The sequence below is a fragment of the Megascapheus bottae genome, chromosome 11 (genome assembly GCF_031878675.1).
Source record: "Megascapheus bottae isolate mThoBot1 chromosome 11, mThoBot2.hap1, whole genome shotgun sequence".
In the NCBI taxonomy this organism is placed as follows: Eukaryota; Metazoa; Chordata; class Mammalia; order Rodentia; family Geomyidae; genus Megascapheus; species Megascapheus bottae.
Genome location: NC_143519.1, coordinates 7,937,679 through 7,956,013, shown reverse-complemented (window position 1 = coordinate 7,956,013; position 18,335 = coordinate 7,937,679). Strand labels below are relative to the sequence as shown.

Genomic DNA, 18,335 nt, shown 5'->3' with positions numbered 1-18,335 from the left:
AGAAGCTCAGACATTTGTCGTTAGGAAGAGAAGTTCAGTGATTTCTTGTTTCCATCTTGTTATGTCACTAAACATGTTTTCTCTTAACACTTAGAAAATGTAGATGAGATATAAAACATCTTATTCCCTGCAGAGACAACCTCCACAAACATTCAAAACTTCTAAGTATCTTATAGAAACATATATCGCACACATGCACACACCTCTCATTTTTCTATAGCAATATATTGTCAGTAGATTCTCATATGAATAAAAATTCAATCTTAGCCGGAACTTGGTGGCTTTGACATACAATCCTAGCTACTCAAGAGGCTGAAATCTGAGGATCACAGTTTAAAGCCAACCCAGGCAAAGAAATCCGAGACTTATCTCCAATTAACCAACAAAAGCCTTAAGCAAGCAAGCTAAAGAGAGTATCCAGGCCCTGCATTCACACACACACACACACACACACACACACACACACACACACACACACAATCAATCATTATTGTAATGGTTTGCATGGATCTCATTTTCATAATTTATAATCATTATGATCATTTCAAAAGTTTTCATGTATATTTTATCCTTAAGTAGTTGTACGAAGGGGTCACCACTGATAAATCCGTTTATAAATGTGATGCACTTGAACAAGGTTCCCACTTTCTCCATTCTCTTCCATTTCCCCCACCCCACCCAGCCTTTCAATGTTTCCAGTTTCATGAGAAAAAGCAAAGAATATTTTCACTGGAGTCTCATTCTTCCTCTTTTCAAACTGTTTTTCTTTAACAAAATGCTCCTATAAACCTTCTCAAATGTAAATCTTTGACTACTTTTTCAAAATTCTTAGGACAAGTTGTTAGAATAGGATTCTCTTGTATATATATATATATATATATATATATATACACACACACACACACATATATATATGCTTTTTGTTATATATTGTTAAACAGTTTTCTAAAGAAAATGTTCCTGCTTACTCTCTAATAGCAATATATGAGAATATGTTTACCCCTTCTATGCAACAATAATACTATTTCTAAGAAAAATAAAATCTCATAAAGGACTAAAAGACATCAAGAGAATAATAGCATTTGAAATGAGTAAATTAAAAGAAAGGAACACTATATACTGGGTAAAACAGAATTTATTTTGAGCACCAGGATATGTATTGCTGAGTAAGAAAATTAACTTTCCAGTCTGTCATTTTTTAGTCTGCAAAGTTCAAGCCCTAATAATATATATATTATTTATAATATATATTTATACATATACTTTATAATATTATCATGACAATTCAGTGCTTTTGCTTCCTACAGGCAACATATCTTTAAAATCAGTTTATGTATTGAGGGATAATAAGAGAAAAAAATCTTGGAAACAAGGGAAATTGCTAAGTATTAAATAAACTTACAAATGCAAAACATACACACAAACACACAAGCATACACACATTAATAATGTAAAATCTAAAATTTATTTTGAACTTCTTAAAATACATGCCTTGGGTTCTTTCCAAATGAATGATTTAAGAAATGGGTAAAAATTGTGACACAAAATAATGAGTGGGCATTGTTTTGATCTCATTATTATGTAATGGACTTAATGGCTGGATCTAACTACATGTTATTCTCATTTCTGGTTCCTGTGGTGAATGCCTCGTTCTCTTCCTACATCTTCTTTCTGGAAGGAGTTCATTATCGCCCCAGGCCTATTTGAAATCCTGTTCATTAACTGCCGTCTTACATATTTAATGATGTATATTCAAGTAAAAGCTGATGGCCTTAGGACACAATAAACAAAATATTGCTAAAGTCTTTGAACACTGATTTGTGCATTCTTCACTGATAGTTGTTGGAGACGTTTTTCCATTTTTGCTCATACATTTTTTCTTCTGTGCCTTTCTGTCTTTCCACAGAGCACAGCACATTCTCTCTATATAAGCTGCTTTAGGCATATTCTCAGCCTGCTGATTCAAGGGCAGAGGTGAAAGAATTCCAAAGCAGCTTCCTTTCCTATATCAGCTCTATCCCTGAAGATCTTCTGTGTTAAGGATGGGTAAATAATTCAGAGACCACCCCTGCAAGGGCATTCAACCACACAGAACAGATCTAGAAGATACCTGCTCTCATAATCTGAACAATATTTGTTCATCAGATCTCTAGTAAAATCTCACTGGAGCCTGACTTGTTTATAGAAGTTAAGAATGGATTGAAACCTGTTCCGTGACTTCTATCCATTTACAATTTACAATTTTGCTATTACATATTGAATTATATTTCCATAAGACCTTCACATTATTTTGGGGGGGGGTAATTTATTTCGGTGAAGTATTTTAGGGGCATTTTGTGAATGATCACTTATCTGAAAAATGTTGCCATTTATTTATTCCTTTATTTTTTATTTATTTATTTTTTTGCCAGTCCTGGGCTTCAGCTCAGGGCCTGAGCACTGTCCTTGGACTTTCTCAAGGCTAGAGCTCTACCACTTGAGCCTCAGCACCACTTCCGGCTTTTTTCTATGTATGTGGTACCAAGGAATCGAACCCGGGTCTTCATGCATGCTAGGCAAGCACTTTAACCACTAGGCCAAACTCCCGGCCCTTATTCCTTTATTTTTGTGCTGGTCCTGAGCCTTGAATTCATGGAATGGGTGCTGTCCTTAAGCTATTTTGTTCAAAGCTTGTACTCTACCACTTGAGCCACAGCCCCATTCCCAGCTTTCCAGCTTTTTGTGGGTTAATTGGAGATTAGAGTTTCATGGACTTTTCTTCCTGGGCTGGCTTTGACCTGCAATCCTCAAATCTCAGCCTCCTGAGTAGATTGGCGGTGGGAGCCACTGGCCGCCAGCTGTTTGAATATTTTAAAGATGCAATTCTCCTCACTAATTCCTTGTTGTCTCTGAATGATCCATGTCAGAGCGACAGCGCAGTGAAGTGCTTATTCTGTACCCTCATAACACGTAGGTGTACATGAGTGTGCTTCTACACATGGTTGTCAGAGGAAATCTGCAGAGACATCTAAAGGACCTCTGTAACACTTTGGTGATAATAAACCTATAAAACTGTGGACCGACCACATTTCCAGAGAAAAGCAAGAATGTTTTTCCTGTCTAGAACAGTGTGATTTACAATCATCATCATTATTTTATCTCTGTGTTCTTGGAATTAGAAAGTTGTGGTTGGGTGTTTCAGAGTGCTTATGACAAAGTCCTGTTCACAGAACCTGGTTAGATTTTTATAAATGTAACAGAGTCATGGCAAATGATATCTCTTCTTTCCATCCACATAAAAAAAAGCATCTGGGATGGCTTGAAAGTGGTTATTAGGGTAGGCGGGGCTTGAGGCCTGTTGCTAGGTTGCCTAAATGGTGTTTCACCAGGAGGCTGTCTGCAGGAGCTTCAGTTGCTTAGCAACTGGGTCCTCAGTCACAGCATTTTTCTTAATGAAGGTTTTTCACAATTCTCTGTGTGATTACCTCTGTTGAGCATCTAGACACATTCCCTCTGAATTGCCGACTTTATGCCTCCCTGATTAAGTGCAATTTTGCTTTAAAATAATTTTGTACAACTTTGTTCAAGCTCTACACATTTCAGTTTCTATTATAACTGCTAGCTGATGAGGTGTGCATCTAAACATTCCCTTTCCAGCTGTGAGTCTATCCATCAGAGTTACTTAATAAAGAAAATAGGGTTTAACGACATTGTAGGTCATCTCTCAGGAGCACTGAATGCTGTATGCTGAGTTCACAATTCAAGGTTCTACTTATGTCTCCATGTCTGTGATAGAAAACATACTTCTCAAGTGCTGGTCACTTCAGAATGGACACTCACAGCTGGCTAAAAGAGATGATGGTGACTCTATGTGGAAATCTAGAAAGTAGAGAGCATTAAAAGAAATTCTTTCTCCGAAGTTTGAAATGTTGCTTATCAAAATGGAATGACAGTATGATTTAACCCATAATGAACTGGCAAGACTTCCACAGACTCATTAAGATGCTACAGTATCTAAGACCTTTCCTAAACATTTATGGTTTGACAGCATCTAAATATATCATCAATACATATTTAACTTCAAACTTTCCCAAGTAAAATTTCTACCTTGACCCTTCTACAAATCTTTGTCATAAATCCATACATGTAGAAACTTCCATTTCATTTCCAACTTGGAATGAAAATAATAATTATTAGATATTAAGTCATTTTACTTTTAGTCTTGAAACTTTTCCTTTCTCTCATAAGGATTCATACAAAAAAAAATGCCTTTGCCTGACCTTGCCATTCCTATCACCCAACCAAACATGCATACAACCAAAGGTAACAAAGCAAGACATGCAGACTCAATTACTCTCTGTGGTTCTGTGCACGGAACTTCACAGCTACTTTTGGTAAAATCTTATCACTTCCAATGTCTTGGGAGCTTATGAGAATACTTCCTCAAATAACCACAGGCATGACCCCCTGGTAAAGGATATTTTTCCTCATCGTTTGTTGTATTATGATTGATTTTATACTGAATGAAATACATTTTCCATTCCAAAATTGCTAATCCTGTCGATAAGGAGCAATAAGCTAGTTTCCAAGTACATAAATAAATGTGCATAAAAGCAGGAAGTTCCTTAGTGCTCTATTTGCCCTACAAGCCCCTTTTGAGAATTGTAGTATCAGAATCAAATCAATTGGTCATAGTAAAAGCTCCCGTGGAGCTGCTGAAGAGTTACAGATGACCTCATGGTGTCACTGAGGTGTTCCGGGTTCGAACACTTGCATCTGAGTTTTCAAAGAGCTCCCTGACAGTATTCCATTTACATCAGTGTTCCCCTCAAGGTGCTTTGGAGAAACCATTGGGAATCTGCATTTGTGAGTGAGCTGTGGCATCCCGTGTGGCACCATACCTGTGTGGTGGCTGTGGAGGTCGTGCTGCTTCGTGATCCCCACATTTGTTGAAACTGTACTCTGATTTCTGCAAATGTCTCAATGATGACAGCAATAAACACATTCTGAAAGAGAATGGCAAACCACACTTACCAACCACTGGCAATGTGGAAGCAAAGGAAAACAACCAACAGACAAAAGACCTGCAGAAACAGTACACTAGCTAAACTTGCTTAAGGTCAATGGTTTCTGGTACCTTCACAAGCCAGGCGAGGAAGAAAATCAGAGTGATGAAGTAGAAGTAGGAACGCCAGCGGGGAAAGCTGTCAATGGCTCGATACATGAGAAACACCCAGCCTTCCTGGGAAGCCGCCTCATAGACTGTGAATATGCTGGTGCCTGTGAGGAGAAGAGAGCAGACTGAGCAATGGCTGGCTTTGAAACATTGCTCAGGGAACAATACGTATTTGTTCATGCTTAGTTTCTCAATGACAAGCGCTCCTTTAGAGAGATTAAAATCCCAGGCAACAGCTTCTACTCTTATTCTTGTATTTGACTTCACAGGAGGGTACTTGAACTTCCAGAGAGATAATATAATTTTGCTCTATCTTTATCTGTGAGTCTACTATTGGAAACAATGAACATTCAAACTGGTTATAGATAGAGATATAACTTAAAGGGAAGGCATGTCAGGCAGTAAGCTCACCACATGCGCCCTCCCTTTTTGAGTATGTAAAGCAACTGTCACAGCTTTAACCAAAATGAAGTAAATCTGAAAACTGAGTTGCATTTGAAATCACTTTCTCACAGGGAGAGTGTTGATCAGTACTTAAAATTCATGTGATGGGTCTATCTTCACATCCCACGATGTTACTGAACACCTAGATGTAAGGTTGTAAAACAACAGACTATTTCATTTGGGGGGACGTGGTAAGTATTGTCTCATGGAAAAATAATTCTTTGGAAAGAAATTTTAAAAATATTTGGGTAGATTTTTAGAGTTCTGGTAAAAGAACTTAAGCTGTTCCATGGGGAAAACACGTGTTTTATTTCTAGAACATTCGGAGGTACTTTACAGTTGGGGAGACTAAGACAGGAAAACTGGGTAACCAGGTTGTACGATGATGAATAGAAGTAGGATTAACATAACCATTTTGCAAGGATGTTCTGGAATGGTCTACTCAGCTAACTGCAAGGACTTTTTTCCCCTCCTGACATCCTTTATGCACAGACCTCATTGGGCTGTGAGGATGAAATGATGACTACTATTAAGTCCTGGCATGTTGTCATGCCTTGGACATTTCAGCAAAACAGAAAACTCTGGCTCAATGCTATGAACATTTTATGACAAAGTTACAAATAAATATATACACTGTCAAAACAAAGTTATTTGTAAAGCAAATGTGATTTGTGCTATTTATGAAACTGGCATACATAGGACCTCAAGAAATTGTGCTGCCATAAAGGTCTGCAATAATTGTAGGGTATAAGTGAACACCTGCCCACGGAGGTGGTGATGACATGGCCAAATACTCAAACTGAGAGGGATGGGGTTGTGTTACATGTGGTGCGCGCTGCCTCTGGGCCTGTGCATGGAATGAGGACAAGCACGCAAAAAATACCAGAGCAGAACCAAGCAAGGATGAATGCAGCAAGCCACTGCAAAAGGTGACAATGAAAATGAGGAGACTTAAAAGAAAAATGGAGACAAACAGGAAAATGTAGCCTTATTCAATTGAAGCCTGTGATGCATTAATGTATGCTCATGTTCTTAATACTTAGACTATGCTTTCAATATGTGCTGACTCTTTTGTTTTGTTTTCTTTCTTTTTTTTGCCAGTCCTGAGACTTGAACTCAGGTCCTGAGGACTGTCCTTAGGCTTTCTCAAGGCTAGAGCTCTATCACTTCAGCCACAGCACCACTTCTGGCTTTTTCTTTGTATATGGTACTGAGGAATCAAACCTGGGTCTTCCTGCATGAGAGGCAAGCACTCTACCACTAAGCCATACTCCTGGCCCTCTTTTGTTTTCTTAAATATATTTTCACTTTTTAATCGATACATAACAATTATAGGAATGTATGAGGTATGTGTATGACGTCACAATGCAATGCACGTGTAAAATGTGTTGTAATGATTAGATCACAGTAATTAGCATATCCTTCAACTCGGATGGTTGTCAGTCAAAATTTTTCCTAATGGCTATTTTCAAAGAGAATTAACTGCTGATCAACTACAGTGATTTGAATGTAATACAGGGCATTAGATGTTTCCTACTGCGTGGTTAGTTCCTTGTACCCTTTATCCACTTTCACCCCTCACCCTTGCCTCTCATGTGATGAAACATATCTACATATTGCTAAGCCATTGCTATAACAAGTGATATTTGCGAAGCATGTTCAGCTAAGGAAGATCACAGTTCAAAGCCATATGGGCAGGAAAATATATGAAACTCTTATCTTCAATTAACCACCCAGAAAATCAGAAGTGGTGCTGTAGCTCAAAGTGGTAAAGCTTTATCTTTGAATTAAAAACCTCAGCCTCGGGGCTGGGAGTTTGGCCTAGTGGTTAAAGTGCTTGCCTAGCATGCACGAAGACCTGGGTTTGATTCCTCGGTACCATATACATAGATAAAAGCCAGAAGTGGTGCTGAGGCTCAAGTGGTAGAGCTCTAGCCTTGAGAAAATCCAAGGACAATGCTCAAGCCCTGAGCCACCAAGCCCAGGACTGGCCAAAACAGAAGTGGTGCTGAGGCTCAAGTGGTAGAGCTCTAGCCTTGAGAAAGTCCAAGGACAGTGCTCAGGCCCTGAGCTCAAAGCCCAGGACTGGGAAAAAACAAACAAAACAAAACAAAACAAAAAAAGAAAACCTCAACCTCAGGAACAGCACCCAAGTTCTGTGTTCAAGGTCCATGACTGACTGAGAGAGAGGGGGATTATTTTCTACTTGTACCCCGAATTTAAATAAAGTTAATTATTTTCTGAAAGACAAAGGTTAACACATAGTATATCAGGGAAATCATGCAAGAAGATGGCTTTTAAAACAGAATTCAGAGAATAACAGCTCTTACAAAGAATAAAGTGCAAACAGAAGACTGAAGGACCTGTTCCTGATAATGACATATGTGCACTGGAAAGGTACAATAATTTTGCTTTTGTGGACTGAATATGAAGGACAATTTCAACATAAAACAAATAATTTATGTCACTTATTTTCTTCTAGTTATTGAATGAAAACAGAAAACCAACTGCCAAAAACCATTATGGACCAGCAATACAGTTTAATAGCTTTACAATTTCAGCATTTTGGCTAAAATATGAAGATTGTCAATATAAGATTAAATCAGAGAGGAACAATGAAAATTATCCTCCCCCTCCTTGTCCAGATCTTTCATCATAACTATCTACGGGGAAGATTATTGTTTTGAATTAAGAATAATATGACATGAAATATGTCACCTTGAGACTTTTATGCCACTTTTCCTATTTTGAAAAAGGGAAAAAAATTAGAAACCATCGTGCAGACCAAACAACAGGTTTGTGGATGCAAAGCGAAAAGAAAAATTGTGAAAATATAACCCACCAAAAACATCTCCACAGGAAAATAAAAACTGGGTAAGAAAGGAAATGCTTCTCATCCTTAGGAACCTCATCAGCAAAAAGGACTTTGATGATTTGTCTTTCCCTAATAGTTGCGAAAGACACTTAACATGAAAAACCTTCCTCATCTCTTCCCTGCTTCTGACTTGGCAAAATCTCAGGGGAAAGATCACTTCTGCAACTACTTTCCAATGGCTGACAAGTATTTAAATGGACACATGAGCCCGGCATAGTGGCTCATGCCTATAAGTCTAGCTACTCAAAAGCTGAGATCTGAGGATCAAGGTTCAAAGCTAGCGCAGGCACAAAAGGACCTGAGACTCTTATCTCCAATTAATCATTGAAAAACCGGAAGTGGGGCTGTGGCTCAAGAGCAATGGTAGCCTTGAGCTGAAGAGCTCAGGGACAGCATTCAGGCCTAGAATTCAAGCCCCACGACTGTTAAAAAAAAAAAATGGACACAAGTCAAATGTGTGACCTGCTCCTTGTCAAGCTTTCCCCCTCCCCTTCCAATGATTAATCTGTGATGTCCCCAGAGTCTTAATTTCTCTATTCCCAGAGATCCCTGAGTGTGCAGGGATCAAATGTGCAGATTTCACAAGGAAACAGACCTAGCAGGAAGTTACCTTTGTGAATCTTCTTATTTAATTAAATTGTAGCTTGAGGCCACATGCCAGAACAAAAGTTAATATTTTAAGTCTTTTTTGTTTTGGTGAACTGTTTCCCTTACACTCTCATAATCTGTCCACTCTCAATTATGAAATCTCTGACATAGAATCAAAAAAAAAACTGAAGCTATGGGTGAGATTCACTCTTGAGTGTATTTTGTTTTATTTTTTTCCCTCCCACCAACATGCTCCCATCATCTCAACACTTACAACTTCATAGGAACTCAAACGCAAATCCTGACAATAAGACCTGTACAAGAATAAATTTTACCCAGAAGTAGTGATCATAAAATAAATCTTTTTGTCAGGAGTCAAGTTGAAAAAACAAAAGCAAGAAAAGTACATTCTTCAGGTAGACATTTGGTTTCAACAAAACCAAACTTTGTCACTAAGGCTCAATGTAACCAACCATTTTAAGAAAATGAGCATATCAACAGACTGACATTAACATAAACAAGCCTATCCTAACTTGCAGATGTGTATTGAGCAATACACCAGATAAAATTACATTATTTGGAATGAAGTCACCTTTCTAATTATTTTAATGAAAAATTTATACTAGTGAATTAATTCTTCATGAATGATGTTTGTTATTTTTCAAAATCTTGTTCCAGTTTGCTAAAATGAACTTCCAGAAGAATTATGTCCAGAATTTCCTCCATGATATAAGCTTGTGGTAGGCTCTGATGTAATCTTAGAATTATGATTATTTTTAAAACATCAGTCCAAAGCCAGCACGGTGGCTCTCTTCTGTAATCCTAGCTACTCAGGAGGCTGAGATCTGAGGATTGTGGTTCAAAGCCAACCTGGGCACTAAAGAATGTGAGACTCTTATCTCCAGTTAATCACTAGAAAATGGGAAGTGGGGCTATGGCTCAAAGGGGCTCAAGTGGGGCTGTAGCCTTGAGCTGAAGAGCTCAGGGACAATGCCCAGGCCCTGGGGTAGGGTGGTAAGCCTTGAGCTGAAATGCTCAAGGACAGTGCCCAGGACAAGCCCCATAACATCCCCCCTCAAAAAGAATATCAGGTCCACATGTTTTAATCATGAACACTAGTCACTCAGTCTAAGAACTGAATGCTGCCACCAAAATAACAAAACCAGGTAAAGCAAAACCAAACATTTTAAAATTTGATATTCTAGAGGGCCGGGAGTTTGGCCTAGTGGTTAAAGTGCTTGCCTAGCATGCACGAAGACCCGGGTTCGATTCCTCCGTACCACATATATAGAAAAAAGCCAGAAGTGGTGCTGAGACTCAAGTGGTAGAGCTCTAGCCTTGAGAAAGTCCAAGGACAGTGCTCAGGCCCTGAGCTCAAGTCTAGGACTGGCAAAAAAAAATTGATATTCTAGAACACAGAACAAATACTAAAGAGAGGGTTTTTGTGCCACCTTGGGGCTTGAAGAGTCAGGACCTCAAGTTCTCCCCCAGGATTTTTCTGTCTAGGCTGTTGCACTGTCATTTTGACACACTTTCACTTCTGGATTTTTGGTGGTTAATTAGAGATAAGAGTCTTGAGAACTCTTCCTCCATGGCTGCCTTTAATTAAGGATGCTTGGACCTCAGCTTCCTGAGCAGTTAGAACTACAGGCATAAGCCACCAGCACTCAGCTATAATTATTTCACTATAAATACTTTAAGATGTATTTATGAGCCTTGTATTCTCAGTTTGCATTTTAGTTTTGACTAAAACCTAAAATGTCACTGTGCTAGCTCTAGAATTTCACAGTAAAAAAGATTAATATTGATTTAAAAAGTATATATGCTTATATCCCTCTTCTTACAGTATAATTTTTATAATAGAAATTGTTAGTTGAAATTTATTTCTGCCAACTTAGAAACTGTCTAAACTTTCATGTGGTGCAGAGAAAATGCTTGTAGACAAGGAGAGGTGAAGTCTTTAGCCATAGTGCTCACCAATGGTAAGGAAGTGTGGACAAGGCTGGATGCTGATGCTGGCAGCAAAGCTTGGTATTAAAGCAGAAACATTCCAGAGACACAGACCCATTTGCCAACACAAATAGTTCCTGTCTTCTGGGGCTGGGCACTTTCCAGGTAGACTGTGAGGGAAGACAGCAATGAAATCCTGCCAGAGGCCTGTCTGCCTTTGAATTGCCCCTCTTTCTTTTAAGAAGTAGTGATTTCACATCCAAAGCTATCTTGGACATGTACTTTCCAAGCTGATTTCAAGAAACCTACACATAGTTTACAGTTACCTTCCTGAACACCCAAGGTATCCTGTGTTCTCTTGTTCCTATGGTGTGGAATCAACCAGGTTATCAACCCAGGCCTCATCTCCCATGGACACTCTGGGACAATGATGAGGACATGAAATCAATGTTTATTAGAAGCTCTTATTTTTTCTTCAATAGAAAGCCTGAAATATCATGCCAGGAATTTGGTTTCTTTGGCTTTGTTGCCATGCATTTTTGAAAGATTTATTAAGAACTACTGCCAAAAGAAATCAAAGCAAAAAAAGGCCAGAACTTAACAATAATGTCATAAGAATTTCATCACAATCCAGAAATTTCGAAGCAGGAATTTGGAAAAAAAATGACTACTTCTTTCTTTTGAGGGATAAAATAGTTCATATTATGTACAAGCAGAAAAAAACAAAAAAAATTCAAAACCGACTGCGAGATAGACTTAGTTGATCTCCCTGAAAATAGCTACAATCACAAGATTAGAATAACCCATAGACCAATTTTACCAATAAACCATTAGCATTGTTCACATAAGCATATTAAAATCCAATTCAGAGCTACATGAAAAAGATACTCTAGTGATATTAGTCAAATATGAGTTTCAATAAATCTGAAATAAAGAGTACAGTAATACTAGAAGCGCATACAGGGGAAGGAACACATAATCGTTCATAAAGTCGCCACTTACAAGAGAACTGGGAGCATAGGTCAGGGAGAAAAGCAAGCAGCAATTCAGGATAGCATTACTGGTTAGGGAATGTGGGAGACTGAGGAGAGCCACCATTACAGATGTCAATAGGCGGAAAGCACATCTGCCAACTTGGAGAGTCTCCAGAAAGGGACAACTGTACTAAACATTTCTGTGACGAGACAGTGCCTGAGGCCAATCATCTGCTAGAGTTCTGGATGCCCAAGGCAGCAGACCTTACCTGTGGTGTGAACAAGGTCAACAGCCCTTGTATCCAGGGTCACCACCTGCTGAGTGGTACAACCAGCACTGCTCACCTCCCTGCCAGTGGCATCACTGATGACTAGCTCTGTGGCTCTACTTCTCCTAGGCCTGGTTTCCGTTTTCTCTGCACCCCCAATTTGATTGTGTCTCATGACTTCTATTGGTGCTTAGGAAGATAGACAACAGTTGCACTGTGCATGTGGGGAAGTTCTTTGAGGGCCCGTAGACTAGGATGCACACAGCTCTTCTTCATCCTTAGCTCTGTGCTCACCTTTCTCCTGGTGCCCCCACCTGACTGACAGGTGGAAAGACACTGTCACACACCACCTCAGCATGTATGTCATTAGACCCACTGGAATTTCAACACGAAAAGAGTTGGTGTGGGTCAGAATGTAGTTCATTTGTCCTCACAGCCTCCTCAGTATTAGTGACCCCGCTTTAGAGATAAACACAATGTAGCCAGTGAAGTCATTTGTTCAAGACAACGTAGCTAGGAAGGTGCCCTGCAGGTTGGAATTTCCCTCCACTCCTGCCTGAATACTCTGCTAGCAGATCTTCCTTATGTGTTGGAAAGTTGATACTATTATCAAGTATATTTCCTTGGTCTCTGAGAAGCCAGGTTCCTTTCTGTAGCTCATAGGATAACGAGTGGAGCTTCAAACAGATGCTCCTGAAAGAGACAGATACAGGTCAGGCATGGTGAACCTGCTACTGGTAATCATTAACCACCTCTGAAGGCTGTAACCTTTACAGCTGGAAGAAGGTCTGGTCTCTTGTCTACCCTTGAGTGCCAGCTCAGATCTGTGAGTGTTAGTCTTTGTTGAAAAGCTCCAGGCATTGAGACAACAAAGCAATGGACAGCTCTACTACACAGCCCTAACCCAGGAAACCACAGACAACGCTGTGGCCAAACTCCCTCTGCCTTTCTGAGAATATGCCAAGGAGAGAATTATCCTCTCACACATGGTCCCTTTCAATGTTTTAATTTCTTATTTGTCTGATATTAACGATGAGGAGATCAAGGCTCAGTCCTGAGTTTGCCCAGGAAAAGCAAGCCTGGAGCAGTAGGTTAATGAATCACCCTTGCTACCACAACGTGACCTCCTCCTCTGCCATGCATGCCCAAAACGTCTGCACTTTTCCTGGCTTGGTTTTGAGAAATCTGAACAAATTCCTGTCTGGTACACTTTGTAGAAGCAAAAATTCTGCTCTTAAAGTTAAACAGACTAGCCCAAGGACAGGGAAGGGAGGGGAAGAAAAAAATTCCTTTTTGTGTGTTTGGATTAGCAATAATTCCTTTGAGTTTCTGTTTATGGTGGTGAAAAAATTTTTTCCTGCCTTTTCTCTACTCTCTCAGTGCTCCTCAGATTACTGTCTAATATTTGTTTATTTGAAGGAAAGATAAGGGAAAGACAGGAGAAGTGGAAGGAGATGGGGGGAGGGAAAGTGGGAGAAAAACATGGAAAGGGATAACAGTGTTCAAGAAGTAATTTACCCACTATCTAATGAATGTAACCCCTCTGTATATCACCCCAACAATAAAATAAAACAAGAATGTATAGAAACAGTTTCATACAGTCTCCGGCAAGATACTTTTCTTCCTTTCACTAATCTACTAGGTAGACTGAAGCAACATAAACTTCACAAATGACTCTTTAGTTTTAGACTTTCCTTCCAGTCATAATTTTCCTACTGAAATTCTAACTACGGCCCTGTTTCATGATACACATATACTCATTTGAGAAGTAAAGATTAAGTAGAGAAAATATTTTATAAGAACAGCTTTGTTTTGATTTTAACTCAAGTGGCTATTTCAGGAATATATTATGGTTTGCTTATTTAAACCTGTGGCAGAAATTTGCGCATTTAATGTTTAAGACACGTTGTTCTTTCCTTCTTCCTGGGTATGTGGCTGTCCAGCTGGGGATCTATTTCCTGGAATTTCCTGTGTGAGAAAAGTTCTTGCTCCTGTGGATAACCTCCAGTCATCGACAAAAATCCTTTTCTACCAAGCCAAGAGAGGAGGCTTTTCCGAGGCCAATCTTGGCATGTGTTTCTTGGGGTTGGGAGGGCTGGTGAGCACACGTAGACTTCAGGGGGACTTCTTGGGTCAGAGTACAATTATCTACCCACCTACTCAGGGTAGTGACTTAAAAAAAATTAACTTGTGTTTTGCTTGAGCCATTATCTTTGGAGACGTCTCTGACAGACTTCCTTTGTTTAAAGTAGCTTCATGGGCCATGGGCAAAGTTCTCAGAAACGGCTTCATCTTCAAAAGAAATCAGCCATTTCCAAAAGGTAACAAATCCCTATCTAAAATGAAGTATGCTGATATTTTAGGATCGTATAAAATGTATGCGTCAGAGTTGAAATTTCAGGGAAATAGTTTTCTGTAAAATAGCTCTTTTTGTCCCTCACAAAGTCACTCTATTAACCTTGCCCTGAATTATTGGCTTGCCAAACAATAGGCATTCATTTTCTATATCCCCTGAAGAATGAATTCCCAGCAGAGAACTAAGATAACAAGGCAAAATTTACAATACAATGTCACATAAAGATTTGCTATAAAGATTTGCTTATGGTTTCTTAAAATGAACAAAAGAAATACTTTACATATGAGAATACTTTTTAAGTATAGGGTTTTGGTTTCGTGACTAATAGTATGATTCAGGGACATGAAAAGATAAAATTGTTTCTCAAGACTTTAATTTGTCTCATTTCATGGTTCTTAAAAGCTTTTTTAAAGCAATGTTGTTTCTTACTGAAGGAAATGTTGGAACATAGGCAAAGTCCTAACATAGCAAACACACCCATGTGCATGCGCGCGCACGCACACACACACACACACACACACACACACACACACACACACACCCCTAACTGTACCCACAAAATCCAACTTCACCAAAGTCAAACACACTCACAGAAATTCACTTACTTGGAAGGAGTAGCAATTTTGCACTTTGTTACTTTAGGCAAAAAAACATGAGAATTATTTACTATTGAAAAAGAAAATACTTTAGATAATCATTGCAAGTTTGTTGAAGCAGTATTCATGAAGACAAGCACAGATTCCTCAGACATGCCGAACAGGATACCACAGTGTATGAGGATACAGAGATCCATGTGTTTGTCTGCCAGCCCACCAACCAAAAAGTCTATTTTTTGTCTTTGCAAAGAATTCATGAAAGAATTCATCTGGACTTTCAGCAAAAGTTTAGAGGAATGCTGTCTGACTGAAGGGAAATTCCTTAGTTAGCCTGTGAAAATGCTTCCATTTTATGGTATAGGGAAGACTTTTGTTTCAGCTATTGTACTTTTGAGAAAAAAAATAAACAAGTCATTATGACTCCTTAGTCAAAGTAACTTTGTAAAAATTTAAGCCTGGGCCTTTTTCATTATCCAGTCACATTTTCTGTTATAAAATATGAAGATAAGTGATAAAAGCTCTGGCAGCTACAGCACTTTTAACTTCAGCACACTGTTCAAACTTAGCACATAATAAACAGAGATCTGTTCTGGAAATGTCTGTCAACTCTGCCCTCCACTTGGGTGATCCTTCTCTTAACACACAGCCCATCTCAGTAAATCTCACATATACACCATGCACAGCGCATCAGAATCTTCCCAAATATCTCCCCACCACCTTCCTGCCGCCTCTCCCTTGGAATGCAATAGGTTCTCCTGTGTAGTTTGCTGTGGCTTTCCTTGAGTCACTATGTAATAGGCAGAACAATTCTAATCAATCTTGTCTCTGTGTTCCAATGGGTTCCCATTGCCATTTAGAAGTAAAAGCCAGCATTGGCCCCAGTGGTCTACACTTAGTAGCTACACTAAGTAGCTACTTAGGGGGAAAGTGGAGAGGACGGATTCGAGTGATAGAGTGCCTGCCTCGCAAGCTCTGGGTTCAGTGTTTAAATTCCAGTCCTACTCTTCAATAAAGAAAAATAAAGCACAAGTCAAAGGCATTACATGGGCTTCAAACTCTCTATCATGTTCCCTTTTGGTCTTTTTCACCAATTCCCTTCCTTGTTCATTGTTCATTTGCTATGGAACTTTCCCTGTCAACTCCACTACACCCCTCTCAGGTCAGATCAGTGGAGGAACAGGTGGCTTTTACTGCTGTGCTCTTTCAGTGGCAGATGCTGTGTTATAGCCTGCATGGTCCATCACTGTGTAGCCCCAATCTCATGTTCATGGTCCACCTCCAATTCAGCATCTTCAGCCATTACCCACAGAAACCCAGCAATTACTCAAAACTCTCTTCTCTACTTGAGCAAATACACAAAACAACCAATCAGCTAAAGATAAAAAAAATGCAAGCTATACCAATCTTGGTATAAAATAGTTTAAAAAATTAAATAAAGTTTAAAAAAGAAGCATCTGCCACTCTTTATTATGAGGGAGCTAACTGAGATTGACTTTTCCAAATGACTCTGTCTTAACCAAAAATACAGTTAAGTCCCAGACTTGTATATTTGAGGTCCTTTTAATCTATAATGGGCAAAAAAGGCAAGAATTATATGCAATTAAGGAAAGTTCTTTAAAAGAACTTTTTAAAGAAGCCTCTAGAATTTTCAATAACTCATCATTAGATTCTTAAAATTGGAATTGTTTAATGACATGTATGTGGCAATTTCTCAGCCACGAAAGAATTTTGAAATCTCTCTTAGCTTCCTCAAATTATAACTCACTAATATTAATTTTTAAGTGAACGAATTATAATTTCTTATTATGCTAAAATAAAATACAATCTGGAAGCCTCTGGTTGCCACTTAGATTTGATTTTAGATTAAAGTTGGTATTTTCCTTCTGTATTTCTGTTTTAGAAATAAAAATCACAGATTCTGGGACATTTTCCATCTGAAGTCATTTGGTTTTTAGCTTTTACCTTTTAGACACTTGAGATGCTCGATAATGTCACAAAGTAGAATTCTTGCTGTGTGCTATTATTTCCACTGCCACATAAAGTTAGCTTTTTATAGAATATTAGGGTAGGAAAGAAAAAGACCCTATTTTTGTCTCCTATTAGATGGTTTACTGCCTTTTAAGATAACCAATTATAAGGAATGGTCCATTACCTGTCCTTCTAGTTCTTGGAAACCTTCTCAAAAGACTTTCTGTGCCTGTCAGCAGTCAGCCTTCAGAGCTCCCTCCTTCTTCCTGACAGATGTGCATGATGGACCTACTCACGATTATTTTGTACTTTATTCTTGGAATGGAGACAGCAATCAAATCTGCCCCTCTAGTACAGCCATTCCCCTTTTACTTGATTCTAACACCTTTTTAATACAATCCTTGTCACATATCTTCTCTACCCTGATAATGCTTTCCCAGGGTTAAAAGAAAGTGAATCCCAAATTCTAGTCATTAGAGCAATACCGCTAATTTCTGAATCAACAGTAATGCCATTTGACACTGATGAGAGGACAAAGTCATCCTTAATTTTGTGCCATCTTTCAAACCCATACTCTATTCATTTTGTCCACAAACTTGATCCCGAGTCAGAACATGGCTTCTCTGGAATCTCACACACAATTCTGAATTCTGGGATTCTGGCATTCTATCTTTTGTTAACTCAAAAAAAATCCCTATAACTTTACATACAAAGGTCATGTATAAAAGCAGAAATAAGAACAATCCTGGAAAAATAGGCCAAGAAAAGTTTATCAGAAACAAACATATGTGCATAAAATGGTTTAAACCTGATTATAACCTCATAACTTATTATAAATGTTTAAAAATGTCCTCACCTGTTTCATTGGTTAAACTTAAAAGCATTTGATAATACATATAAGTGATACACCAGATTTTCACAGATGTACATATTTAAAAAATTAAAATGTGTATAGCTAGCAGCTTCATTTTCACTTATCATATAGAACTCCAAATTCATTGCACAAGACTCATGCATGGGTATTTAATACCCTCGTGTTTGTAATCACACCCAAAAAGATGAAGACATTGAATAGTGTGCAATAGTCATAGCTAAACTAAATAAAATGGAGCCTATTTATTCAAATGTATAAGATATAAACATTTCATATATTCTATATA

General features: G+C 38.5%; 1 protein-coding gene across 3 annotated transcripts in view; it reads right to left on the bottom strand.

Annotated features, from left to right (window-relative positions):
* Positions 1 to 18,335, bottom strand: part of Nalcn (sodium leak channel, non-selective) — a 198,647-nt gene that overhangs the window by 143,033 nt on the left and 37,279 nt on the right. For all 3 annotated transcript variants that reach the window (XM_090341914.1, XM_090341916.1, XM_090341915.1), the window contains exons 7-8: positions 5,117 to 5,259; positions 4,881 to 4,985 (exon numbers count right to left, since the gene is read on the bottom strand). In XM_090341914.1, coding sequence (XP_090198040.1) covers positions 4,881 to 4,985; positions 5,117 to 5,259 — 248 coding nt within the window. The remainder of the gene's footprint in view (positions 1 to 4,880; positions 4,986 to 5,116; positions 5,260 to 18,335) is intronic.